This window comes from Onychostoma macrolepis, chromosome 18, assembly GCF_012432095.1.
Source record: "Onychostoma macrolepis isolate SWU-2019 chromosome 18, ASM1243209v1, whole genome shotgun sequence".
Classification (NCBI taxonomy): domain Eukaryota; kingdom Metazoa; phylum Chordata; class Actinopteri; order Cypriniformes; family Cyprinidae; genus Onychostoma; species Onychostoma macrolepis.
Genome location: NC_081172.1, coordinates 18,432,562 through 18,457,792, shown reverse-complemented (window position 1 = coordinate 18,457,792; position 25,231 = coordinate 18,432,562). Strand labels below are relative to the sequence as shown.

The 25,231-nt window shown below is 38.5% G+C and overlaps 1 protein-coding gene across 1 annotated transcript in view; it reads right to left on the bottom strand.

The window, feature by feature from the left end:
* Window positions 1–25,231, bottom strand: part of plch1 (phospholipase C, eta 1) — a 97,161-nt gene that overhangs the window by 32,040 nt on the left and 39,890 nt on the right. The window contains 9 exon segments of the mRNA XM_058751103.1: window positions 1,053–1,160; window positions 6,348–6,519; window positions 10,199–10,319; window positions 10,417–10,620; window positions 12,737–12,830; window positions 14,308–14,478; window positions 15,487–15,617; window positions 20,167–20,409; window positions 23,965–24,111. Coding sequence (XP_058607086.1) covers window positions 1,053–1,160; window positions 6,348–6,519; window positions 10,199–10,319; window positions 10,417–10,620; window positions 12,737–12,830; window positions 14,308–14,478; window positions 15,487–15,617; window positions 20,167–20,409; window positions 23,965–24,111 — 1,391 coding nt within the window.

Below are 25,231 nucleotides of genomic sequence, written 5' to 3'. Positions count from 1 at the left end.
ATGACCAGAGCAGTTTATTTCTTGGTTGCACCTTGATGATAACTGCATCAAAGCTCCAAAACAACAGGCTAGTGAAGTATGATAACATAAAGATATGACAAAGATTTTTGGTACACATTATCTTTAAGGTGTCTAGTATTAATATATGAAATCACATTTTTACAAGGAGAAGGTGACTTATTTCCCCATGTCCCCATTTTTCAAAACGCTTATAAATCATACAGAGTGAATTATTTTGAGAAAGTAAAAATGCACAAAGTTTCCTGTAAGGGGTAGGTTTAGGTGTAGGGTTGGAGTAGGGCAATAGCACATACAGTTTGTACAGTATAAAAACCATTACGCCTATGAAATGTCCCCACAATTCACAAAAACAAACGTGTGTGTGCGTGTGTGTGTGTGTGTGTGTGTGTGTCTGTGTGTGTGTGTGCATGTGTGTACCTGTTTTTCTATTCAGGTGGGGACTTGATACACACAGACTCATGGGGACTCGTGTCATGGTGGGGACCTAAATTGAGGTCCTCATGGGTAAACAAGCTAATAAATCACACAGAATTAAGTTTTTTGAAAATCTAAAAATGCTGAAAGTTTCCTGTAAGGGGTAGGTTTAGGTGTAGGGTTGGTGTAGAGCAATAGAATATACGGTCTGTACAGTAGAAAAAGCATTACGCCTATGCAGAGTCCCCACAAGGATAGCAAACCAGACGTGTGTGTGTGTGTTTTAATTTCCAGTCCATTTTAAGCCAGCAATATAATAATTTTTAAACAATAGTTGACTTAAATAAAACAACCCAGCATGTTTGGTAAAAACATTTAACCCAACCAGCTGGGTCAAAATAACCCAGCATGTGTTCTGTCCAATATTTACCCAGCACTGGGTTGCCAAATAACCCAAGTTGGGTTGTTTTTAACCCAGCATTTTTTAGAGTGTACATTTACGATGCTATCAATATGTTTATTAATGCAAATATGAATCAAATCACTCTGCTGAGTATGTATATACTGTATGTGTTAGTGAGCAGTCACTGTCCTCAATCATGATCGGTGTTTGTTACCATGCTATTCTTCAGCTTGAAGTCATCTTCAATCTCATCAGCACTGTCGTCATCAGACACCTCACCCTCTTCAGCATCTGCAGACAAGTACGGAGGAAGACGCTTCCCCTATAGACAAGAAAAGAGTGTTGAGTGTTAGATAGTGTTTCACCTCTCTTTAAACTATCGACAGCACCTTAGAGCTTGTGTGTTGACACAGCACCTCAGATATTGATACTAGAATTGAATCCTTACTAATGACTGCTGGCCACAGCTGAAAGAAAAGTATAGTATGCAGTCGTAAGGCCAGTGAAGTAACAATTTCTTTCAAGTTAGGCTGAAATGTAATGTTTTGTTTTAGTTTTGCGTCAGTAACCCTGTCATTTCATTCCCGATAAGATACAGAACTCACTCTCACCTGTCATTCAGACATTTAACAGCCAAGTCAATGACCCACAATGTAGAGGTTTGCATTCCCGCGGCTCTCCCGTGGGACCCGACCAGATTTCTTGTGACGCTGGTGTAATTTGAACAGGAGTGGGTGGTTTAACAATATCCTGTTCCCAACGTCCTTTCAGAACAGCACTTTATTCTCATTGACCACCGGTACAGCCTGCACTCAGGACTGTTATGCACGTGCTGCACGCATGAACCAGTGCTCTCTGCGTCACGCGTTTCATTTGAGGGGTATGTGCATAACGGTCCTCAGAGCAGGTTGTAGCCTACTGGTGGTGACAGAACAGGGAGGTTGTCGATGAGTGACAGAGCAGAATAAGGATGGAGCAAAGTGAGGATGCGCTGTCTTTGAATAACCTTCAACTCGGTTTTGTTTATATTTTGCTTAGCCTATAATTTTAAATGACAGGTGTCGTATTTATTTATTTATTTTCTCTGCGACACTTTTCCTACTGTGTTAACAGCAAAATGTTAAATTTTAGTATTTTGACAAGATGAATAAAATAACTAATAGGCTAATAGGAATAGTATCCTGACAAAATGAATAAAAATACACTTTTTTCCTACTGTGTTGGCAGCAAAATGTTAAACAAATTTTATGTCTTAAGACACAAAATTCGTTTAACATTTTGCTGTCAATAAATTCAAGACTCTTGACAAGATGAATAAAATAACAAATACAATTTTGTGCAGACTACACATTTATTTGTTAGCCTATCTCTCTTTCTTTTAGTAGAGGAAATTTAAATGGTAGATTCTGGAAACGAGATTAAATTTTGCGGGAATGGTCGGGTCGGGAAGAAAATTATTCTAAGCAGACAGCGGGTCTAAAAAAACAGTCCCGCTGTGTTTTATTAGCTCTACCACAATGCGCTGAATATCTTAGCCTGAGGATAAACAGTATCTTAGACACTTCAGAGCATTGAAACCTGTTTAAGGGTCATTAAACCTAAAACTCCAAACACAGACACTTGTCTCCTCCTTGTCTGTCGGTCTCTCTCACAAACACATTTGTGTGAGGGCTAGTGGGAAATAAGAGTTGCTGGTGGAGGGTCAAGATGGAGGGAAAATCAATCCTGTGCTTTTGACCTCCAGAGTTTGCAGGAACACAGAATGAGTGCTCTCGTCTGGCGGAGGGAGCTGACATTGTGACACGTTTAAGTGTGTGTGTAATCAAAGGAGACCCATGTTCAAGTGTGGGGGGATTTACTCAAGTGTGCTCCAATCACAAAGGGTCCCTGCTGGGTTTAAGAATCTGCCGTCACTGTTTGCTCAACTGGGAGGGTCCTGTAGAGGAGCAGACTGGCAGTGCCATCTGTCTTGACCTGTTTTACTAATGCCAAGCTCCTTGCTGGCACAGTGACGTCGGTATTTACACAAAGCAATACTCTCTTCTCATCTGACTGACCACCTGTCATCCCATTACATCCTTATGTAGTTTAGATAAAAATAAAATTCTGTCATCGCTTACTTTACATGGTCTAAAAAGAAACATCATTAAAGATGTCCATGCATTCTTTGTCTTCTCAAGCCACATAAAATAGCTTTGTGTGGGGAAAAGACTAAAAGTTGAAGTTATTATTGATGCACATATTCAAGCTTTATACATAATGTAAACACTTTACCAGTGTTTTTGATGTTACAGATGTCAAACCAGGCATAACATATCTTGATGCAAAAGGTTTGCTAGGACAGCAGCTAGGACATTCTTCAAAATATCTTATCTTACGATGAACATGAAAAAGTTGGACAGTTTTGAAATGGCGTAAGTAAATGATGACAGAATCTCTTTCTCCACCACCTCTCTCTTTTTCACACAATCCATCTCTCTATTTTTCTGAAGCTCTTAAATCATATCTGGAGGATTCTGTAGAGGTATTTAAAAAAAAAAATGGTTAAAGTTCTTTACACATAGTATCAGTTTTGTGTAGAACTACAATATATCTTCACCGTAAAAAAAATTCCGTAAAATTTACGGTAAAAAAAACGCCAGCTGTGGTTGCCTGGAATTCCACCTTATAAAATACGGTAGCAACATTTTAGGTTTCACAGTTTTAACTTAAATTTACAGTTAAATACCATAATTTGATTAACTGCTATAATGTTAATATACTAACCTATAGAAGTACTAAAATCTGTTTTGTACCTTTGAAATACACTGATAACCACCAAATGCAGGTGGTGATGAGAAACTCACATGACGAACCAAAGCCCATTACAAGTCGTTTTTAAATAACATATATAGAAGGTGCACAGTGTCATTCACACAATCACTAAACACCATCATGGTAAGACTCATTAAACTGAAATATGCAATAAACATTAATTTAACAACATTAGATGTAACATACAACCCTAATAAACATAACTGATAAGAAAAAACTAAGAAGAAACATAGTTATTTCAAAGAAAAAACATCCAATTTTAAATGCAACACAGGGAATTCTGGGAATATTAATTTACGTTTTTTCCCTGTAAATTTTACATTCTTTTCACTTCCAAAAACGGTATTTCACTGTAAAATTCTCTGAAATGTCTATTACAGTTTTTCACCGTATATATTAGGGAAACTTACCGTAAACCATTTAACAGGTTTTTACTGTAGCATTTTCACAGTTTTTTACCATTAAAATCACGGTCATTTTTTACAGTGTTATGCTAAAATGATTCTTTGTATTTGAGTTTGGATTCTTTAGTCTCTACTCCCAGATGCAGTCCCACCCCACAACGACATCATCTACAGACAAAAACTGCCCACTAAATTATACCAAAATTCACCCAATAATTTTCATATAGACACATTATAGAGGATTGTGAAGATATTTCACTGGAACTTGGTCTTCATTACATTTATTTTGTGTTTATATTTTGTGTTCTTTATGCATGTATTTATTTCTTTATGCATGTGAAGAGTTTATGTGCAAAAACAGATACCAGTTTTTACCACTCAGTTTTTATAAATTTTCATAAATCATGTTTTTATTGTGTTTTATTGTGTTAGTTAGCTTAGTTTTTTTAGTTATTATTATTTAATCAAAACCACCCAACTGCAGTTTGATTGATATTAATTGGAATGCAGGATTCCAAATAAACTAAAATAAACATGATTTTTGAACATTTTTAAAAACCGAGTTATCTGTTTTTGCAAATGAACTCTTCATGTGTTTATTCTAGAGCTACTGATTTAACACATTAATTACATACCAATAATTGTGGGGAGAAAAATGCATTAAATTTATTAACTCATTTAACGCACCCCACTGATAACCATGAGGCAGGACGATGACTGTCTTTGTGATGCAGCTTATTAGAATGCAGTTATGTGCCTCTAAAAATACAAGGAAAGAAATGCCCTTTTATGGGTTTTTGTCTTATATTTACGTCATTAGATACAGTTTAGCAATATCATTATATCACAAGAAAACTTTTTTTTTTTCCACAAAAATATCTGCACAACTGCAAATGTGATGTTGATTTTATACAATATCTCAATAAATATAAAGTTAACATTGTGTTTTAGACACAATATTGTCAGCATAGCCTGTTTTTGATTAATTTCGACAATGAACATAGTTCCAAACAAAGCCAAAGCAGAACTGTTATGCATCTTCGAGCAACACACAACAATGTTTCTTTACTGGATGAATCATTTTTTAATTAACTGAGTAAGCCAGTAATTTAGTAACCTATCTTTACTGTCACTTGCATCATTCCTGAATGAATCAGCCATTTGAACGAATTGATTGATTGAATGAATGACTGTATGACTCATTCATTAGTTACATATTTTGAGTATCATTTCATTTTTTTATCATTTCATATTTGATCATATTTCACATTTTACAAAAAGGGCTTTAACACACACACACACACACACACACACACACACACAAACACATTCATGCTATTGTTACAAGCTGAAGAACACAATTGTGGTACTTCTCACATCATTTTTTGGAAGATCGAGGTGTTGGATGCATAGAAGGTATCAATGCAAGCGTTGTATCTTTGTAAGTGTGTGTATGTGTGTGCTTGAAGACATGGTTTATGAGAACACAAATATGTATAATGACTTGGGTACTACAACATAAACTTGGGCATTACAATGTAAACATTTCCTGTGTCCACGTAAAGCAAATGGCTTAAAAACATTGTTTTTTGAAATTCACAAATGCCAGAAGCGTTCTGTGAAGGTTATGTTAAGGGATGGCATTACTGTCAGGGGACGGGAAATATGATTAACTTAATATGAAAAATGATACCTATGGAGAGTCTCTATAAAACACATACAGTATACAAGTGTATGTGTCTTTCCAAACTTGCTAGACTATGACAGCTAACCCCACTCCTTCACTTCTATATTACAGCTCAACTTTCTTTCCTCTAGCCCATCTCTTTCTAACTAACACTCATTCTCCCTTCACACGTTCTGACTGTCCCTGCTCATCTCCATTTTTTCCACCAGAAAGAGAATTTCATCACTGGCTGGTCTTTCAGTGCAATCCATTTAAGGGCTCAACAACCATAAAAATGTGGATTTGCAAAACTTCCTACAGGTGTGTCCAACTGGATAACTAAATTCAAATCATTATGTAAATGATCTATTTTACTTGTCTAAAATCTGTAAGTCCTGCATACTGGTAATTTTTTTGGCAAATAGTCAAGACTGTGCTGGTTCACCAGTTAGACCAGCACCAAACCAGAACTAACTAGTCCATACCAGCATGGAAATTTAAGTTGGGTTTAACAAAAGACAGAAAGAAAAGAGAGAACAGTGGACAAAAGCAGGAAAAGGAAAAGGAAAAAAAAAAAGAAAGAAATAAGAAATGGAGAAAACGGTGTGTTCAGTTCATGCCAAACCTTTATAAGTAGCTTGCCCTTCAGGGAGTTCGGACTGGGGAGCTGCTTTGGGTCTTTGTTCAGAGCCTCCCCCACATCCAGCTTGTCTCCAAAGATCTCTTTCAGGTGCTGAGCTATCTTCTTCTGCTGCTGAATGCTGCAGTGATTCTCTATGGACAGGATCACGGGGAACCTGATGCAGCAGGAGACAGAAGAGAGAAAGGATGAGGGTGACAGTAATCACAAACCAGGGAACAGCTAGAACAGTCAGCAGCTGCTCCCTGCCTCCGGAGCCTTCCCCCGACATTAACCTTTTATCTGTATTTCTTTCATCTTGACTCATCTTCACTGTCATGTGCTCTCTCTCTCTTTTGCCATCTCACTCTTCCCTTTTTCCTGTCTGCTTTTTGACTGTGTCTCTCTTTTTCCTTTCTTTCCCTTGCCGCATGCTGTCTGGCTGTTCTGTTTACTTCATCTGCACACTCAAACAAATCACACTTGACTTTGGTTTCTATTCTCACTAATAGTCTGAGATCTCGACACTGCATATTCTAACAATTGCTCTAACAAGGGGTTTCCAAAAGCATGCAAGAAAACACCACAGATTTTACAATGCAAAAATATTTGTCTTAATCAGTGTTTGTGCCTTGTTCACCAATAAACCTATCGAAACATCCCTGAATCATGACAAATGTACTTGAAAAGTAATAAAATATTAAGATATTATACATATCTGCAGTAGATATTGTTTTCAAAGAATAAATACCTGTTGAATTAAGTTCATTTAAGTTAAGGTTTTAGATACAGATATAAAACTATTACACTTCTATATTAGAAGTGAATTAGATTCAGACAAGCTATATCTGAATGTCAGATACCTTGCTCTCGCACACAAATACACACATACACACACCATGAAAAAACAAGAGAATCTGAAAGAGGGAAGTGAAAGATAAAAAAGATGCCTTGTAGGGCTACAGTGATAGCAATGCTGTCTAAGCAGGTGTCATGGGATTTGGTGAGTGTAATGTGCATGTGCTAAAAGGCTCATTTGCTCCATTATGGTGAGCCATTAGCTGAAACAGGTGGCTGTTTAATGACAAAAAAAACATTAAAGAAACAGACAGGTAGCTTTCTAGGAGCATCCAGGCACTGATACCGGAAGATCTCTTCAATTATTACTATACTTAACATCATGGTGATAAACAAAACAATTTTCCACAACAAATTAATTTAATTTATTTTTTTATCATGCACTTCACTGGATGCCTTGTCTGGTAATAGTAAGACAAAGCAAACAAAGGGGCTGCAAGCCCATCTGAATTGTTTTTCAATTAACAGTCTATTGAACATGAAAACAGATAGCAGTCTAACAAAGATGATTACTGAAATATGCAATATTTTTAGGGGGCACTAAACTATTGTCACGTCCTCTGTCGTGTGTGTCATGTGTTCCCGCCTCTTGTTTCCATATTTGGTCATGTTCCTGTCCTTGTTAAGTGTGATTTATTAGTTAAGTCTTGTCCAGCTGTGTTTTAGTTATCAGTGATTGTCATGTGTATTTAGTTCCTGCCTGTTTAGTTAGTTTTCGTCTGGTCTACTCGTTATTCCCCGGTGTTCCTGTCCGTGTCTGCCTTGCCTTGTCTTGCCCTGCCCTGCCCTGTCCTGTCCTGATGTCATTATTAAAGACTATTATTTGGAAGTTTACCCTCGTCTGCATGTTCCTCGTCCCTCCCTGCTGTGTGCACCGTGACAGAAGACCAGACCTAAACAGTAAGTGGCGCCCCTTCACCACGTTTTGTTTTCCGTTTTTTCTTAAGTCTTTTGTTTTGGTTTTCTTGTTTTGTTCCTGTCTGTCCCGCGGCATGGAAGTCGCCGCTCGTCCTTCCCGCTCTAGCCCACGGAAAGGCGTGGGAGTTCGGCGGGATCGCCGCGAGTCCGTTGGCCGCGAGCCCATCCAGTCTGCCGCCGTCTGCGGCTCTTCAGCCCGCCGTTCGCGGGAGAATCGTCTGCCGCCATCACGGGCAGCCGCTCGTGCACGCCGCCGACTACGGGGAAAGCCAACCCGAACGTCGGCAGCTCCCTCCCTTCACGCCGCTGTCCGCGGCTCACCCTAGCCCGCCTGGGGTGTGGCAAGCCCGCCAGGAGTGCGTATGGCAAGCCCACCTGGAGCGCGTATGGCAAGCCCGCCTGGAGCTCCCGCCCGCCGGCCGCTGCTGACTCCAGTCCAGACCCGGGTCCCCGTGGAGCAAGTCCACACGTGACAGCCAGGAGTGCCGTCTTGTCTTGCCCACAGGAACATTTTAATGAAACTTACCTTGTCTTGGTCCATGGAGACTCGTCTGGGGCAGGTGGCTTCTCTTGTTGTGGCCATGGAGGCCAGTCCAGCCGCCTGCCTCCCTGTCGTGGAAGTGGAGGCAGTTGCTGAGGGACCTTGTGAGGGCCCCTGACTCCCTGTCATGCCCAGAAGAAGCCTCAGCCTCCGAGCTGTTCCTGTGGGCTGTCCTGTCTGTGTGTCTGGCCTGTCCTGTCCCTGTCTTGTCCCTGTCTGTTTAGCCCTGGAGGGCTATCCGGCCCTGTCTGTGTGTCTGGCCAGTGTCGTGTCCTGTCTGTTAAGCCCTGGAGGGCTCCTGATACCCCCTGGATTCCCCAAGGAAATTTTGGGGGGGGTAGTAGAGCTCTGGGGTAGGGTGGGCAGGCCGAAGAATGTGGCCATGGCCACGAAGACCATCCACCATGGCCGCCTGAGCTCCCTGCTCCGCCATGGCCACGAAGATCATCTGCCATGGCCTCCTGAGCTCCCTGCCCTGCCATGGCCTCTGTCTGTTCCACTCTGGAGGTCCCCGTCTGTTCCTGTCCATGTCTGTCCTGAGGGGCCTCCAGAGTGCCCACCCCCCCTCCCTGGTGGAACTGTTACGGCGCGGGTCGCGCCTTTCGGGAGGGGGGAGTACTGTCACGTCCTCTGTCGTGTGTGTCATGTGTTCCCGCCTCTTGTTTCCATATTTGGTCATGTTCCTGTCCTTGTTAAGTGTGATTTATTAGTTAAGTCTTGTCCAGCTGTGTTTTAGTTATCAGTGATTGTCATGTGTATTTAGTTCCTGCCTGTTTAGTTAGTTTTCGTCTGGTCTACTCATTATTCCCCGGTGTTCCTGTCCGTGTCTGCCTTGCCTTGTCTTGCCCTGCCCTGTCCTGATGTCATTATTAAAGACTATTATTTGGAAGTTTACCCTCGTCTGCATGTTCCTCGTCCCTCCCTGCTGTGTGCACCGTGACAACTATTTTGTATTATGAAGCTGTATTATGTTTAACGGAAAACTAGCTTGCTGCATATTATGTATTATAGTACTATTGTTTAAAGTATTATGCAAGACGGTATGCAATATATGATGATAAATGTTTCAGTGGTATTATGCTACCTTGCTGTCACATGATTCAACCAAGTTGTATGATACTGAGTGAAACATTTATATTTTGATCTTTTATTATTTTTAAAAAAAAAATACATTTTGATTTTTTTTTTCTAAAGCAATATTTTAAACTTTAAGAATATATATATATATATGTTTTTTTTTTTTTTTTATTATTCTAATTTTTGGTATAATTAAAAAACAGTTGTTATCTCATGTGATACATCAGAGTACTGTTCCTTTCTTTAAACGTAAAATTACTTTTTACGTAAAAAAAACTTTTCAAAAGTGAACAAATGGTTTATTTAAATGAGCTTTAAATGGCTTTGCTATGCCCACCAGGGATAGTTTCAAAAAGCTACAAAGAAAATGATGATTGATTTCCTGACATCAACTATAATGACTGATCATAAACAACTCTCATAAAAGAGAAAAGAAAAACTGAAGAGAGAAGGAAGTACGCACTCATTGTTTACAAAGGCGTATTTGTTGATGGTCTCAATGACAGATTTAAAGGTGATCTTGGAGGTCAGAGTGTAACCGTGTTGGACCATAGGTTCCCCATCTGGACCATCCCAACAGTCCACTGTAACACAAAGCATAGCCACAAACAAGGCTCTAAAAATAATTACAGCCATTGGAAAATATGTATTAGACATGTATCCACAAGTGTTATCTCTTACCCTCCACACAGCGGCAGCCAGCCTGCAGGACCCAAGCATACATGTCCGTCTTGGAGTGGGACAGCAGCTGATCTCCAGTCAAGTAGGTGTTGTGGGAAGAGGCTATGAAATAGTTACACAGAGGATGATCCATGTCTTGATTGACCTCGTTGTGCTGAGGGTTGAACACATCACAGACTGGGCTCCGCATGTAGTTGGTGAACCCTAGATAGTGAAAGCAGACCCAAAACAGCTGTATATTTTTTTTAGTTCTTTGAGCTGTATATTATACAGTGCTACAGAATCAAAACAAGCCAAAAACAAAACATGTAACATGTCTTTCAAAAGCTCAAAATTTAGGCAAATGACTAATGATGCACTGCTAAAACATCAGTTGTTACCACCTTACACAATCGACTCAATCAAAGACAAAAAGGGTGATGGCAAAATTGCAGAGTGCAAATGGAGAGATCATTCCAGTGACTTTTTAAAAGCCTAAATGTCTTGCTCTCTTTCAAAAATGCAGTTTTTAGACAAAAAGAGAGCTGTGTGCGAGTGGTATGCAGCAGATGTGTGCTGAATAAATTAGTTTCAGCTTGACAAGCCACTAATGGAAAACAAGTCACTAAGAAACACAGCATACATTCAATTAGGAAGCGGCACACACACATAAACAAAAATCTATTGCAAATTTGCAATAAATACCATGTATAAAAAGGACAGACAGAGAGATATATAGGCCCTGTTTACGTTTGGTATTAGGATGTGTTTTCCGTAATCCAATCATGTGGACAAAGCTAAACACAGGTGTAAATGGGATCTGAAATGTTTTGGGCTTGTCCACTTCTGGCCACTTCCAGAGGTCATTTGACTGGATTGCTTTCGCAGTGTAGACGCTCATGTGGTCAATTGTGTACGAACAGCCACTAAAGACTGCCTGCTCTCTGCCTACTGACCTAATTCTTAAACAGATGGGATTTAAACTGCCGGCTGAAATCGTAAGTGTGGTTTGAAGACGAAAAAATGTAAAAAGCACAATGTTCTTCTCCTAGTCCTGACTCTAGCACAAACCACAGCATTCAGCATAGTTTTGCGACTATCAGAGTGGCTATAACAAAAGCTAATGCCCACTCTGTCATATTCCGTTGTCTCCTTCATATGTAAATTGCACAAGCTTATTTCACAATATTAGATTGAACGATGGGAAAGGCCCATATACACCTGCCCATAGATATACCCTCCCCTCAAATAAATCAGGAAAGTGGTCAAAAAGAGAGGGATTAAAACCCCAGGTACAAACAGAAATATGTCTCCCTCGTCTACTTGTGATCTGATTGACCAAAAGACAGACAGACAGACAGACAGACAGACAGAGAGATAGATAGATAGATAGATAGATAGATAGATAGATAGATAGATAGATAGATAGATAGATAGATAGATAGATAGATAGATAGATAGATAGATAGATAGATAGATAGATAGATAGATAGATAGATAGATAGATAGATAGATAGATAGTTAGTTAGTTAGTTAGTCAGTCCATAGTCTGGTCTGACCAGAGAATTGTTAAGGGCTCACACACAGCAGGCAGGGTCAATCAGTTCCACCAGCTTTGCTCTAACAGGAAGCCAAGCTGAACTGAGCCCCTGTGTCTTATTTAGCTTAAGGGAAACGGGGGTGGCCAGTGCTTCACTGCCAGTGGACAGTGCTCATGGACCCAATCAATAAAGCTCCAAAAAGATCAGATGAAATTTCACGACACACACAAGCAGAAACTTTAAGATCCAGCAGAACAGCCTGGTGGTTTAGCAGTGCCTTCCATAACCTCTAAATATGTTGAGCTTGTGCTGTTCTGAGATTAGTTTGGACTTTAAAGGAATAGTTGACCCAAAAATGAACATTTTGTCATCATTTGCTTGCCCTCAAGTCATTCCAAACTTGTCAAGTTTCTTTCTTATGTTGAACACAAAAGAAGACATTTTGAAGAACCAAACAGTTGCTGGTCACCATTGACTTAGAAATACTATGGAAGACAATGGGGACCGTCAACTGTTTGATTATCAGCATTCTTCAAAATACCTTATTTTATGTTCAGCATAAGAAAGAAACTCACACTGGTTTGGAACAACATGAGGGTGAGTAAATTATGACAACGTTTGCATTTTTGGGTGAACCATCCCTTTAATGTTTGGTTACAGCATAATTGCATACACTTTTTTTATTGCACACATGATCACGAATAGTTTATTCAGACATTCTGTCAGGTTTTCTTTAATAAACAAGTATAGGAAAATCGTGAGGGAAAGAAAAGCTGAGTGTGGCCAACCATAGTCCTCACCTTCAATTCCAAGAACTCCATTCTGCTTGTTCTCCTCAGAGACTTCAAACTTATTGATTATGTCCAGACAGTGCTCAGGGGTCACATTGGACATCTGTGAGGAAGCAGAAAAGAAATGAAAGAAAGGGTCAACCTCATGTCACTCTTCCAGATAGGATCCATAACATGTCAATCATTTGGTCTCTAAGGGTCACCTCCTTTTAAAGTAAGATCCCAAAAAATCCTCCAAACTGCCATTCTGTCACTAAATGACTTCATCCTTCTGTTTTGTCTGCACCCTTTCCCTCTTTTCACAACTTCCCCTAGGGCTTCATGGCCCGTGCGTGGGCAGAGAGAGGGAGCAGGGGCACAGAGAGGCTTTTTTAGCATCACACTGGGGCTGTTCATAGCCTCAGCTGGAAAGCCATTATAATGGCTGATAGAGAGGCAGAGCCTTTCACTTTCTGAATCTTAAAGAAAGCCCAAGAGCTCTGGTAGATATTGAGCTGGAATAGGGGAAGATGTACAATAAAGGGTGTAACACAAAAAACATGTATGTAAAAATGTGAGGTGTACTGTATCTATAAAATCATTACGAACCAAAACTATACTAGAATGAACAGAGCCAAACAGTCATGGAGAATAAAAGTGAAATCAGAAACATCAATAATAATTTATACTACATCTGAGTTATTAATCTGAATCAATGTGAAATGATGATTTGGTTTAAATGTAATATAAAAATTTTAAATACCATTTAAAATAGCTGTTTTCTATTTCAGTATATTTTAAAGTGTAATTTATTACTGTGATGGCAAACTGAATTTTCAGCAGACTTAAGAACCATTTCTTATAATTCTCAGTGTTGTATACAGTTGTGCTACTTAATATTTTTGTGGAAACTGTGATAATTGTATTTCAGGATTCTTAGATGAATAGAAAGTTCAAAAGAACAGAATCTATTTGAAATAGATATCTTTTGTAACCAAGTAAAAGTCTTTACTGCCACTTTTGATCAATTTATTTTAAAAAACTCTTGCTGACCCTAAACTTTTAAACAGTTGTGTATATTCACACATACTCATAATAAATATACAGTAGAATGTGTTGTTTACAGTAGTTCTGTATTACTTGTGTGTGTTTTTAATGTAAGAACCAATAGGAGGAACTAAAGCCATATGTTATCGCTGTTTGGAAGTACAGGCTTGGATGACTTAAGTAGATTTTTTTTTTTTTTTTTACATGCAAAATTCAAGTTTAACTGGATGAATAAGGATGTATATAGACAGCACACAGTAAGATGCAAGAGCCTGAAAAGTAAAAGAAAGGAGCTAAAAGCCTGACATCAGAGGCGGTTACGGAACGTCAGTCAGTGCTTATGGGATTTACATTTAAAACACTATGTAAGGCTGAGGGAGAAAGCTTCTGCATAATCATGTACGTTCATAAAAGCATGAAAATATCATAAACAGGAATTTAACATAGATACAAGTTTCCATTCCAGATGAGAATGACATAAGGTAAATGAGAAGAGACACAATATTGAATGTGAGAGGTCACAGGTTTTGATCAGGAACAGATATTACATTAACCTTTTGCTCCACACGCAGAAAGCTGCAGAGTTCCTCAGGTGTCAGGTGATCTTTCTTCTCACTGAAGCACATGAGCAGCAGATAGAGGTCTCGCCTTAAGGACATCATCTTATAGAAGACAGTGAACTCCTCAAACGTCAGTGTGCCCTGCTGGTCATCAGTGTCTGCTTCCTGTGAACACATGCAGAGAAAGAGCAAAGATACATAATGGGTTTCAAAGAGAAAATATCCTTAAATACCATTCAAATTAAATTACATTAAAATATCAAATAAAAATTGTCTCTTCACGCCTGTTCTATGACAATAGCATAAACTGACCTTTTCGAATAAGAGGCTAAGTTTAAGTGAAAAGTCTCCATTTTGTCATCCGTATTATACTCCCTTTCTGCACAATTCTCCCTCTCTCTTTTACTGTCAAAAGTACTACCGCTCAGTATTAGCTCAAATTCAATGTCTTCCATGTTAACTGAAGCAAAAACAGAGATACAACTTTAATCATAAGGTGCAATATAGAACACAATGGTGTTAGCACAGCTCTACTGAACAAATAGTACAAAGAAAACAATGTGATATTTAAAATTATAATTTGTACTTTGCCTTGAGGGAACAGCCTGAGCCTGATTAAATTTACACTTTCTAAAAAGCAATGGAAATACTGACTGAATTTCACGAGACTTAACACATCAGATACCATTTACATCAAAAGGACAGTTCACCTCCAAAAATTCTCTCATTATCTACTCATGCCTTTCTTTTCTTAAATGAACATAAACAAAGAAATTTACTAAAATCTTAGTAAGTTTACATTATGCAAGTGAATAGGTTCCCAAATAGTGAAGCTACAAAAAGTACATACAGCCATCATTATAGTAATCCATACAACTACCAGCATATGAATCAATGTCTTCTGAAGCGAAACAAGAGGAACTTGTTTAACTGTAAACCACCACTTCCAGCCAACTGGTGTACATGGTTTTACTAGAGTCGAGTGTACGTTTGACGTAAACGTAAGCTCACTTCTCATGTGAGCTTCAGATTGTGTTTATATGGACTCACAGAGATGGATTATATTACTAAAAATCTTCATTTGCATTCCTCTGAAGAAATAAAGCCACATTTGATGACTAAATGAAAACTTTTCACTTTCAGGCTTCCAATATTCCAATCTTCCTCACGTACCTGGAACATCTGTTTGACTTTCCTGCGAGGCAAGTTGACATTCAACTTGTGTAAAAGCTGGTAGATTTCTTCAATGTTCAGAAGACCATCTCCATTCTTATCAGCCTCCTCGAAGGTCTGCTTCATCCACTTACAGCAAGGTTAAGAGAAAAGACCACCAGAGAAAAAGCTGGACAATGAAGCCACAGAATAAAGTTACACTGACATTTATCTAGATCAAGTGATTTTCAGGATGGCAACACATAAAGTTTAAACAGAAAAAGTTCATTGCAAAATGAAAGTTTTGTATGCTTTTCATTTCTGGTCTGTCTCTTTAAAAGAAATCTAATTAGGAACATTATTATCTGTATTACTTTTCTGCCTGTGCACATTAGGAGTGGATGAGCTCATCCTTCTTTCTTCTCAGAGCTGTAACACAATTAGCTCTAATGCACAACCGAGAGAATCTCATAGCTGACAAACACACAGTACGGACATGCAATTTTTATTGTGCAAGTGTGCACTTTCACTGATTTTTCATGAAAAAACGGCCATCCTGACAGTTGAAATAAGCTCTGTTTTAATGCATCAGCCCATCTGTTGAGTGCAATTGGGCTACTTTATTTGTCTCGTAAAGTGAAAAGGTCCTGAGTTATGAGATGTTGAAAACAAAGAGCTGGATCTCAATCCACTTAGAGGGCAAATGCATGATATGCAAGACATTTTTGTGTGGATAATAAGTTTCTTTACGTAATACTGTATGTAATTTTGATAAATTTGCTAGGATATTTGAAAATGTGGGTATATGGGTAAGGAGGAATATTTTTCTGTATGCATGATCAGTAGTGAAAAGCTGTCATGAAATAGATCATCTATACTGTGGAAGAAGAGATGTCTGGTTTTATGAAGTATGACAGTTGGAAGAGAGCCTTGATGGATATAATTACAGGCAGGAAAGAGGCAGTGCTTCTGTGACAGAAAGGAAAACAGTGAGAGGCTACTCAGAAGGGTCTGCAGACAAGGGACAGACTTTGAAAGTCATCCAAATATAGCGGTCGATTCAGGTAACAGCGGCACAATTAGGAGGCTTATCAAAGGGGCATTAACATTTAACCAGAGCTGTACACGAAGCAGAATGCAGCAATTTTATATTGCATGCCATTTAAATGTAATCCGTTTTCTTTGATCTATTAAGCATGTCTTACAGCGTGTGTGAGTGGGTTTCTATACCTGTGTTGCTGACTGTGTGTGATAGAAATATCTGGCTGTTTTTAGGGCACGCTAAAAATATTTATTTTCATCATTTGAACAGTCTTGATATTGATTCTTAAAATTTAAAGATCAATCTTTCACTCTGCCATTGTTTCCTGCTTTTTCAGTCATATTTTACAGGTTTGCAGTGCAAAATGAATTTGGAAAGATGTGTATCACAAAATAATGGCACATAATAATGTCTTCGTGGGCCATACACAGTAACACAGTAACAGTCCCCTTCCTGTTTTTTTTTTTTTTGCATATTTGTCACACTTAAAAGATTAAGATCATCAAACTAATTTTAATATTACACAAAGAGAATGCAAGTAAATACAAAATGCAGTTTTTAAATGATGATTTCATTTATTAAGGGAAAAAAGCTGTCCAAACCTACCTGGCCCATATGTGAAAAATTAATTGCCAGCTCCTGTTAAATCATGAAAGAACTGTGATTAACCACATTGTTTTAGAACTCTTGAGTTAAATTTCACTAGCCACAACCAGGCTTGATTACTGCCAGACCTGCTGAATCAAGAAATCACTTAAATAGAACCTGTCTGAGAAAGTGAAGCATGCTTAAAGAGCAACACATCATTCCGCGATCTTAAGAAATTCAAGAACAGATGAGAAACAAAATAGTTGACGTATCAGTCTGGAAAGGGTTATAAAGCCATTTCTAAGGCTTCGGGACTCCAGTGAACCACGGTCAGAGCCATTATCCACAAATGGAGAAAACTTGGAACAGTGGTGAACCTTCCCAGGAGTGGCTGACCTACCAAAATTACTCCAAGAGCGCAACAACATCCCATCCAGGAGGTCATAAAAGAACCCAGAACAACATCTAAAGAACCACAGGCCTCACTTGCCTCAATTAAGGTCAGTGTTCATGATTCAACAATAAGAAAGAGACTGGGCAAAAACAGCATCCATGAGAGAGTTCCAAGGCAAAAGCCACTGCTGACCAAAAAGAACACAAAGGCTCATCTCACATTTGCCAAAAAAACATCTTGATTATCCCCAAGACTTTTGGGCAAATATTCTGTGGACTGATGAGACAAAAATTGAACTTTTTGTAAGGTGTGCGTCCCGTTACATCTGGCGTAAAACCAACACAGCATTTCATAAAAAGAACATCGTACCAACAGTCAAACATGGTGGTGGTAGTGTGATGGTCTGGGACTGCTTTGCAGCTTCAGGACCCTGATGTCTTGCCATAATTGATGGAACCATGAATTCTGCACTCTATCAGAAACTCCTGAAGGAGAATTACCGGCCGTCAGTTTGTGACCTTAAGTTCAAGCGCTCTTGGGTTATGCAGCAAGACAATGATCCAAAACACAGCAGCAAGTCCACCTCTGAATGGCTCAAGAAAAACAAAATTAACGTTTTGGAATGGCTGAGTCCAAGTCCGGACTTAAATTCAATTGAGATGCTGTGGCATGACCTTAAACAGACTACCCATGCTCGTAACATGACCGCTGCAGGTGCAGTGATATGCCACGGCAAGCACCACTCACATTTTCTTCAGGAAATGTACATATCTATTTCCACATGCGCTGCATGATATCACTGCGCCTGCTGCGGCCATGTTACGGCAGCAAACTTCCTTGATTATTACGCCGGAATGGGAGTATAGTTCCTAATCATATCGGCCTAGAAAATCGCAACTTTTCATTTTCCACTGGTCTTAGTACACGATAGAACTACAGAAGAGTCAAGTTTTAAATAGGAAAAATATCGAAACTCTTTGGTCATTTTTGAACGCGATGCTACTGGTCTAATCGGATTCAATGATCTATGCTAAGCTATGCTAAAAGTGCTATCGCCAGACCCGGAGATCGGCTGAATAGATTCCAAAACAGTAAAACTCAACTTATTAACTCTGGGGGAGTTGGAGAATGAGTCTATTTCCAAAAAAAGTGGAGTGTTCCTTTAAAGTCTTAAAAGACTTTAGGCTGCTCTCTTCTGCTTGTCTGATTCTCCATGATTATGTTTTGAAAATGAAGGGCACTGGAATCATTGTCTCTTTATGCACAATAATAAAACGGGTCACGGTTGAACTGGCGTCTAGATTGAAAGTATAAGTGAAATTACCAACGGCCATATGCTGTGTTTCTACTGTTATGGCAGATTATAATGACTGCCTCCTGATGACTCACACCTCTTTAATGAGAATAACAGACATAAACATAAGGGAGGAGAAGATGAGCAGCTCTGGCCTTTTATCTCCTCTTCCTCTAAGGCCGGTCCTTTCATGTGAGGCTGTGCTTCTGTAAGATCTCCCTGCAGAGGAAGACTCCCTGAAGCAGTGAACTGCTCACATGCAGACTGACTTAAAGAGCTCACGCTATCTCCCTTTTTGTACATCTCTCTCTTTTGTAAATCGGTCTAAATCAATCAGTCAAAATCGATCACAAATCCTTCCTTCCCTCTCTGCCTTCATCTACAGTATTTATCCAGTTATGTATGTAGCTCTCCTGTAGCTCAAATAGTAGAGCCCCCAGAGCTCAAATAGTAGAGCATGGCGCTAGCAACGCCAAGATCATGGGTTCGATTCCCAGGGAAAGCAAGAGCTGATAAAATGTAAAAACTGTAACTTGAATGCAATGTAAGTCGCTTTGGATAAAAGCGTCTGCCAAATGCATAAATGTAACTCCTCCTCAATCACTCCATTACATGATTACTTCAGCTAAACAAATGAAGATTACAGTATGTTCTGTTCTTTTGAATTCTGAATGTCAAAGCTGCTCTTTTACAAACAACAAAGGCAGTGGCAAAAACAAATCACTACGAATTGTGTGCTCTTTTTCAAGTCTTCCAAGGCCATACGATAGTTTTGTATGAGAAACAGAATGAAAATTAATAATAGTAATAATATACATATTTATATACTGTAGGTAGGTGATCAATACACTTTACATAGCAAAAATAAATATATAAATAAAATAAAATAAAATATATAAATAAAAATGTTAGGACTAGGAGTCAGTTCTTGTTTTTATTTGTATTTGTTTTATTTTATTTATTTTATTATTTATTTTTTTAAAAGAAAGTAATACGTATTTTAACATTGATAATAATAAGAGATTGTTCTTGAGCACCAGATCAGCATATTAGATTGATTCCTGAAGAATCATGTGGCAGTAAAGACTGAAGTAATGGTGCTGAAAATCCACTGCCATTACAGGTATAAATGACATTTAAAAATGCATTTTTGATAAAATAAATGCAGTCTTGGTGAGCACAAGAAACTTCTTTCAAAAGCATTAAAAAGTACTGTACTTACTGTACTAATTATACAAATATGCATTTGTTGCATGGAAAAGAGCAGTGTGAACATTTCTCAAAACACCTCTTGTTGTGGTTCCCAGAAGAAACAACATGAAAATGAGTAAATGATTACTGTATTAAATTTATCCATCCACCCATTTTGCAGTAAAGGATATTGGTCATGTGTGCGCTGTCTCTTGGCTAGCGAATCTTCATCACTGATACCGGCCATCAGATATCGGAGTCCGGTCACCCATGTCCTCGCTTCCTCTGCATTAGAGGTGACCAAGTCCAGAGATTCCATGTGATTGCCATGGTAAATAGTGAAACAACAACTCGGATCAAAGTTCCCTTCTGCGTGGCGATGGAAAATATCAGACTGACGACCTTCTGTGACCTTGTAGAGTGAGTCGATGGTGACTGGAAGGGAGAGAAAAAAAAGAGAACGTGATCTTTGAACCCCTGAAACAATGAGCCACTAGCTACGGATGACCAACACGCAGAGATACATTCATTAGCAAAAGCCTTGCCAGCAGCGATCTGACCCACATTACTCCACTTCAATAAAAGATTTGTTTGGTTGAAGAGTTCAATTTAAAATGAAATGAATAGATACTGAAGTGGAAATGGTGTGTTAACGATACTTATCTGATTCTGTAACTGAATAAACAATTATTTGGAGTAGCAAAATCTGACAGTTATCACCCTTACGTCCCCATCTTCCTTATGTGTGTCTCTCTTTTCACTTTTAAAGCATTGAAGCATAACAATATGTAATTAGATTTCAGCACTATTTCCTCCCTATGCCCTTTGCTCTCTGTTACTCTCGTTATTCATCACTCTTTCTTTGGTTTCCCATGAGGGAACCTAGGCTTTAGTTTTGGCAGCCGAGTGTTTGTTGTGTTGCTTTACATGAAAGCACAATTCTTGACAGCCTCTGCAGGCACTGTGTGCTTTCTGTCCACTTCAGTCTTATCAACATCTAAACCCAACCCAGCCTTTCTTTCAGAAATTCCCTTTCAAAGAGATATTTCATTTTACACGACCACATGTCATTTCAAACTTATGCTGTTATTATTTCGGGGAAACACAAAAGTAGAATTTCTGCAGAAATGTCATGCAACTCTTGCCATACAATGAGTGGCCACAGCTGTCAAGCTCCAAAAGTACACACAAAAAAAAACAGAAATTAAGGAAAAAAAAAAAATAGAAACTTATAATAAATCATTATTTCACCCCAAATGAAGCAAAAATGGCTTTTCAATGTCATGAACACTATTTTATGAAAAATAAAGGTGCTTCACAATGCCATAAAAGAACTTTTTCTGTCTAAATGGTTCCATAAAGAACTTTTAACATCTGAAGAACCTTTCTGTTTCACAAAAGGTTCTTTGTGGCAAAAGAAGGTTCTTCAGATTATAAAAGGGTAAGAAAGAGATGGTTCTTTGCCGGCTGTTGTGTGAACGCGCTGAGGACAATTGGACCGTGCAGCGGATCAGAGAAAAACGATATAAATACTGTTCAGTTTCTTGAACAGACCGATCGTTTCATGTCTTTACACCTCAATGTATCGTCACGAGCCGCAGGGTTTAATTTTGGTCTGTGTATGTTTTTTTTTTTTTTTCTCAAAGCCATGGGTCCCATTGACTGCCATTACATGACTGACAGACTGCAATGGTTTGAGTTAAAAATCTTCGTTTGTGTTCTACTGAAGAAACAAAGTCGCCTACATCTTGGATGCCCTGGGGGTAAGCAGATAAACATCAACTTTTCATTTTTGGGTGAACTATCCCTTTAAGCACCTTTTTTAACACCAAATCCATCATTGATTATCGTGTAAAGTAAGAAAGACGAACCATTAATAATGACTTCAATGGTAGTTTAATTCAATAAAATTTCTGTCATCATTCATTCTCTTTTGTGTCGTTCCAAACAAAACAGTTCTCCTGACCACTCCATTGTTAGACATTTCTCAAAATATCTTATTTTATGTTCCATAGAAAAAAGAAAGTCATACAGTTTTGGAACGACATCAGGGTGAGTATATAACATTGTCATTTTTGGTTGAAATATCCTTTTAGATTTCAGTATGAAGACTTTGAATATAGTTTACCAGTCAAGGATTACAATATTGATGCATTTATAGTGTGTTCTGTTGTCATTATCTTGTTTTATGACAAGAGCTGAGAAGATTCCACACAAAATGTTCCTTTTGTGTTCCATTGAAAAAAATGCATGCATGCAGGTTTAGAATGACATGAGGAGAAAATAAAATTACAGAATTTTTCATTTCTGAGGGAGCTACTCCTTGAACACAGATCTTTAACACTTCCTGTTATGATAATAATCGTATCAAACAGTTCCGCATGTGTTCTGGAAAGCCAAGTCACATCAAAGCCGTTGATTCCGGTGCTGAGCCCTTAACCTGACAATGAGCTGGGCACAATCTGTCTTTTTTTTTAATTATGCAAATGGACTAACAAAGAGGCTTATCTTATAAGAGCAGTTCACAAACATGACGGCGGCAAAATAGAGAGAATGTGGGGAGAAAGGGGGTGAGATGTAGGGGACAATAGCACTTGAGCTTTTTCTTTTAACCGTACTGTGTAATAATCCACCCATCTGAGCTAGGTCAGATCAGCTCTGTTAACAAAAGCCTAAAGTGAATATGGAGAGGAGTGAACAGGATTTATTTCCAGCACACTAACAGCTCATCCAGGGGAAAAAGGAGCGCTTATGCAGAATTCACTTCACCCAAACAAGCAGAGTGGAGCGCAGACACAGATGGTGAGAGAGCAGTGTGTTTCTGGAAGCCCCTGGCCTGTGATTCATACAAAGCCATTATGTAAGAGAGAAGAGCTGTGCTCAGACACTCAACGTATCAAAATCTACATGGGCTGCTTTGATGGGGAAGCAGAAGGGAGCAAGTATTACACAGAGACTAAAAGAGGGGGAGGAAAAGAGAAAGAGAGAGAAAGGGAGAGCCAGCGAACAAGAAAAAGACATCAAGAATGTGACAGAGAGAAAGAGATCAGTAAACCATAGATGTGGAACATTGAAAGCAGATTGATTCTGACTCTGGTTTGTCACTAACTATGTTTCCATCAATAGGAATTTAACTTTTTTTTTTTTTTTTTAATTAAATAAAATCAGAATATCAGAAAAAAGACTATTCCATGTTTTCAAGAGAACAAAATTCTAGGGGACAATGGAGCAAAATTGGAAAGGAAAACTTCAGAATTTTTTAGTCATATGACTCTGATGCACAACTATGAAATTTATTTAGTAAATGTGTTTGATTGTATTTTTTAATGCACATTTTATTTGCATCTTGTTCCATACAGCATTTTGTTTGCAATATCCATTTTTTTTAATGATTGCCATTTAGATTCTATAACTGACTTTTGTTCTAAAATAAATGTGCTAGCTTCCTTTTATTTCACTTCATTTTTCCACTCCACTTTTAAATTTTCCTCATATAAGATCATTTTAACTGAAAGCAACATTTCAAAATATGTAAATTGATTCATTTAGTAAGCATTTGTCTGTCAGCGAATACAATTTTTGATCACTCTGTCAAGGTTTTTTTTTTTTCAGATGACTGCACATCCCAGTGTTATTTAAAATGTATACTATTAATTATAGAATTTATTATTAATTGAATTAACTTTACTTTTATATTTTCAGTTTTCATTTTTGTTTAAGATTTAGTTATTTTGTTATGTGCTTTTATGTTTTTGTTTGTTTGTTTTATTTCTATTTGACTTCATTTTTGTTAGCATTTCAACTTAAACTATTTCAGTTATAAAAAGATTATTAAAAAGTTAAGTTATAAAAAAAAAAAAAAAATGATTTTAAATGATTTCAGTTTTAGTTAACAATAACAAAACTGCGTCATCATTTACATATATTAAACAAAATCTTTCAGCTGTGTACATTCTTGTGTTTACATACATCTGTGTGTGTTTGACTTACTCTTGGCTTTCTCACTCTTGCGAGACGGTCTCCAGCGGATGCAGGAACGGTGTTCATCCAAATAGAAGAGCCGGACCAGACCTTTAGAACCGTTTTTCAGTTTCACCATCTGAGTCCCCGACTGCATCACACTCATGCATCGCTCAACTGTGGGTACAAAATAAACACACACATACACATTGAGTGGGCTGACGCACACTTAAACAGCGAGGTGAAAATGTAACACGGCATAAAAATGGATTCTGTCACTATAAATAAGTAACAGTTGATGGATGGAGGTTATAAAATTGGCTGATAACAGCACTATGGATATTTTTAGATAGAGTGACGATGGGCGTCATTTTAATTGTGACACATGTAGAGCGGTTATGGAGCACATTGAGTGGCGGGGTATGACAAAATTAGATAACTGGCAGGGTTTGCTCAATTACAACCAAGGTAAAGAAAAGAAGAGCTTGAAGAAGGTTCAAGAACCCTGCTGAGAGGCCTGTGAGAAATCCAACAAAAGCCAAAATGATGCAACACAGCAGAGGCTGCCTGCAACCCAGCTTATATTCTTGACTGAGTGAGATGGCAACTCCCTGTCCTAAAGGGCCACTGGGACCAATCGGCTGACAGATCTCTAAATAAAACTTATGCCTCGGCTGAGGCTGGCTCGCTGAAAAACAGAGCTGCAAAGACAAGCGCGAGAGGAGAACATGTGCACGTGTGTATGCGGCATGGTTGCTTCTCCTTCAAAATCTCTTTGCACCATGACACCAGTGTACTTCAGCTCATCTCCTCCATCAGAGGGCTGACGAGAAGGGTATACAAAGCCTGAATACTCTCCCTCCAAACCTGCTCCAACATCCCTAATACTCTCAAGCACTATTATGCTGTCAGTGTGATTTCTGGGTGAAGTCACCAAGGTAAATTGAAAAAGTGAAATCTAGCAGATAATAGTTTTGTATGCGAAGCGCATGTATGTTCTCCATCTGACAAGATTGAAGCGGGGCGGCCTGAGGGGGTGGTAGGAAGAACAAGCTCTTGGATGATATAAAGCGAGAGTGGAATGTGATATTGACAAAAGATTTATACAGGAGACATATGAAACTGATATACTGTATGCAAACAAAGAGCAACTTAATTGTTCAGAGAACACGACATAAATAAAAAATATATATACATGACCAATGCTTCCATGTAAAATGACTAGGGGCTAGATTTACTAAACGGCAAATTAGTGCGATACCGCAATTCCAAAACAGCACAGATGGGAGGGGAAATT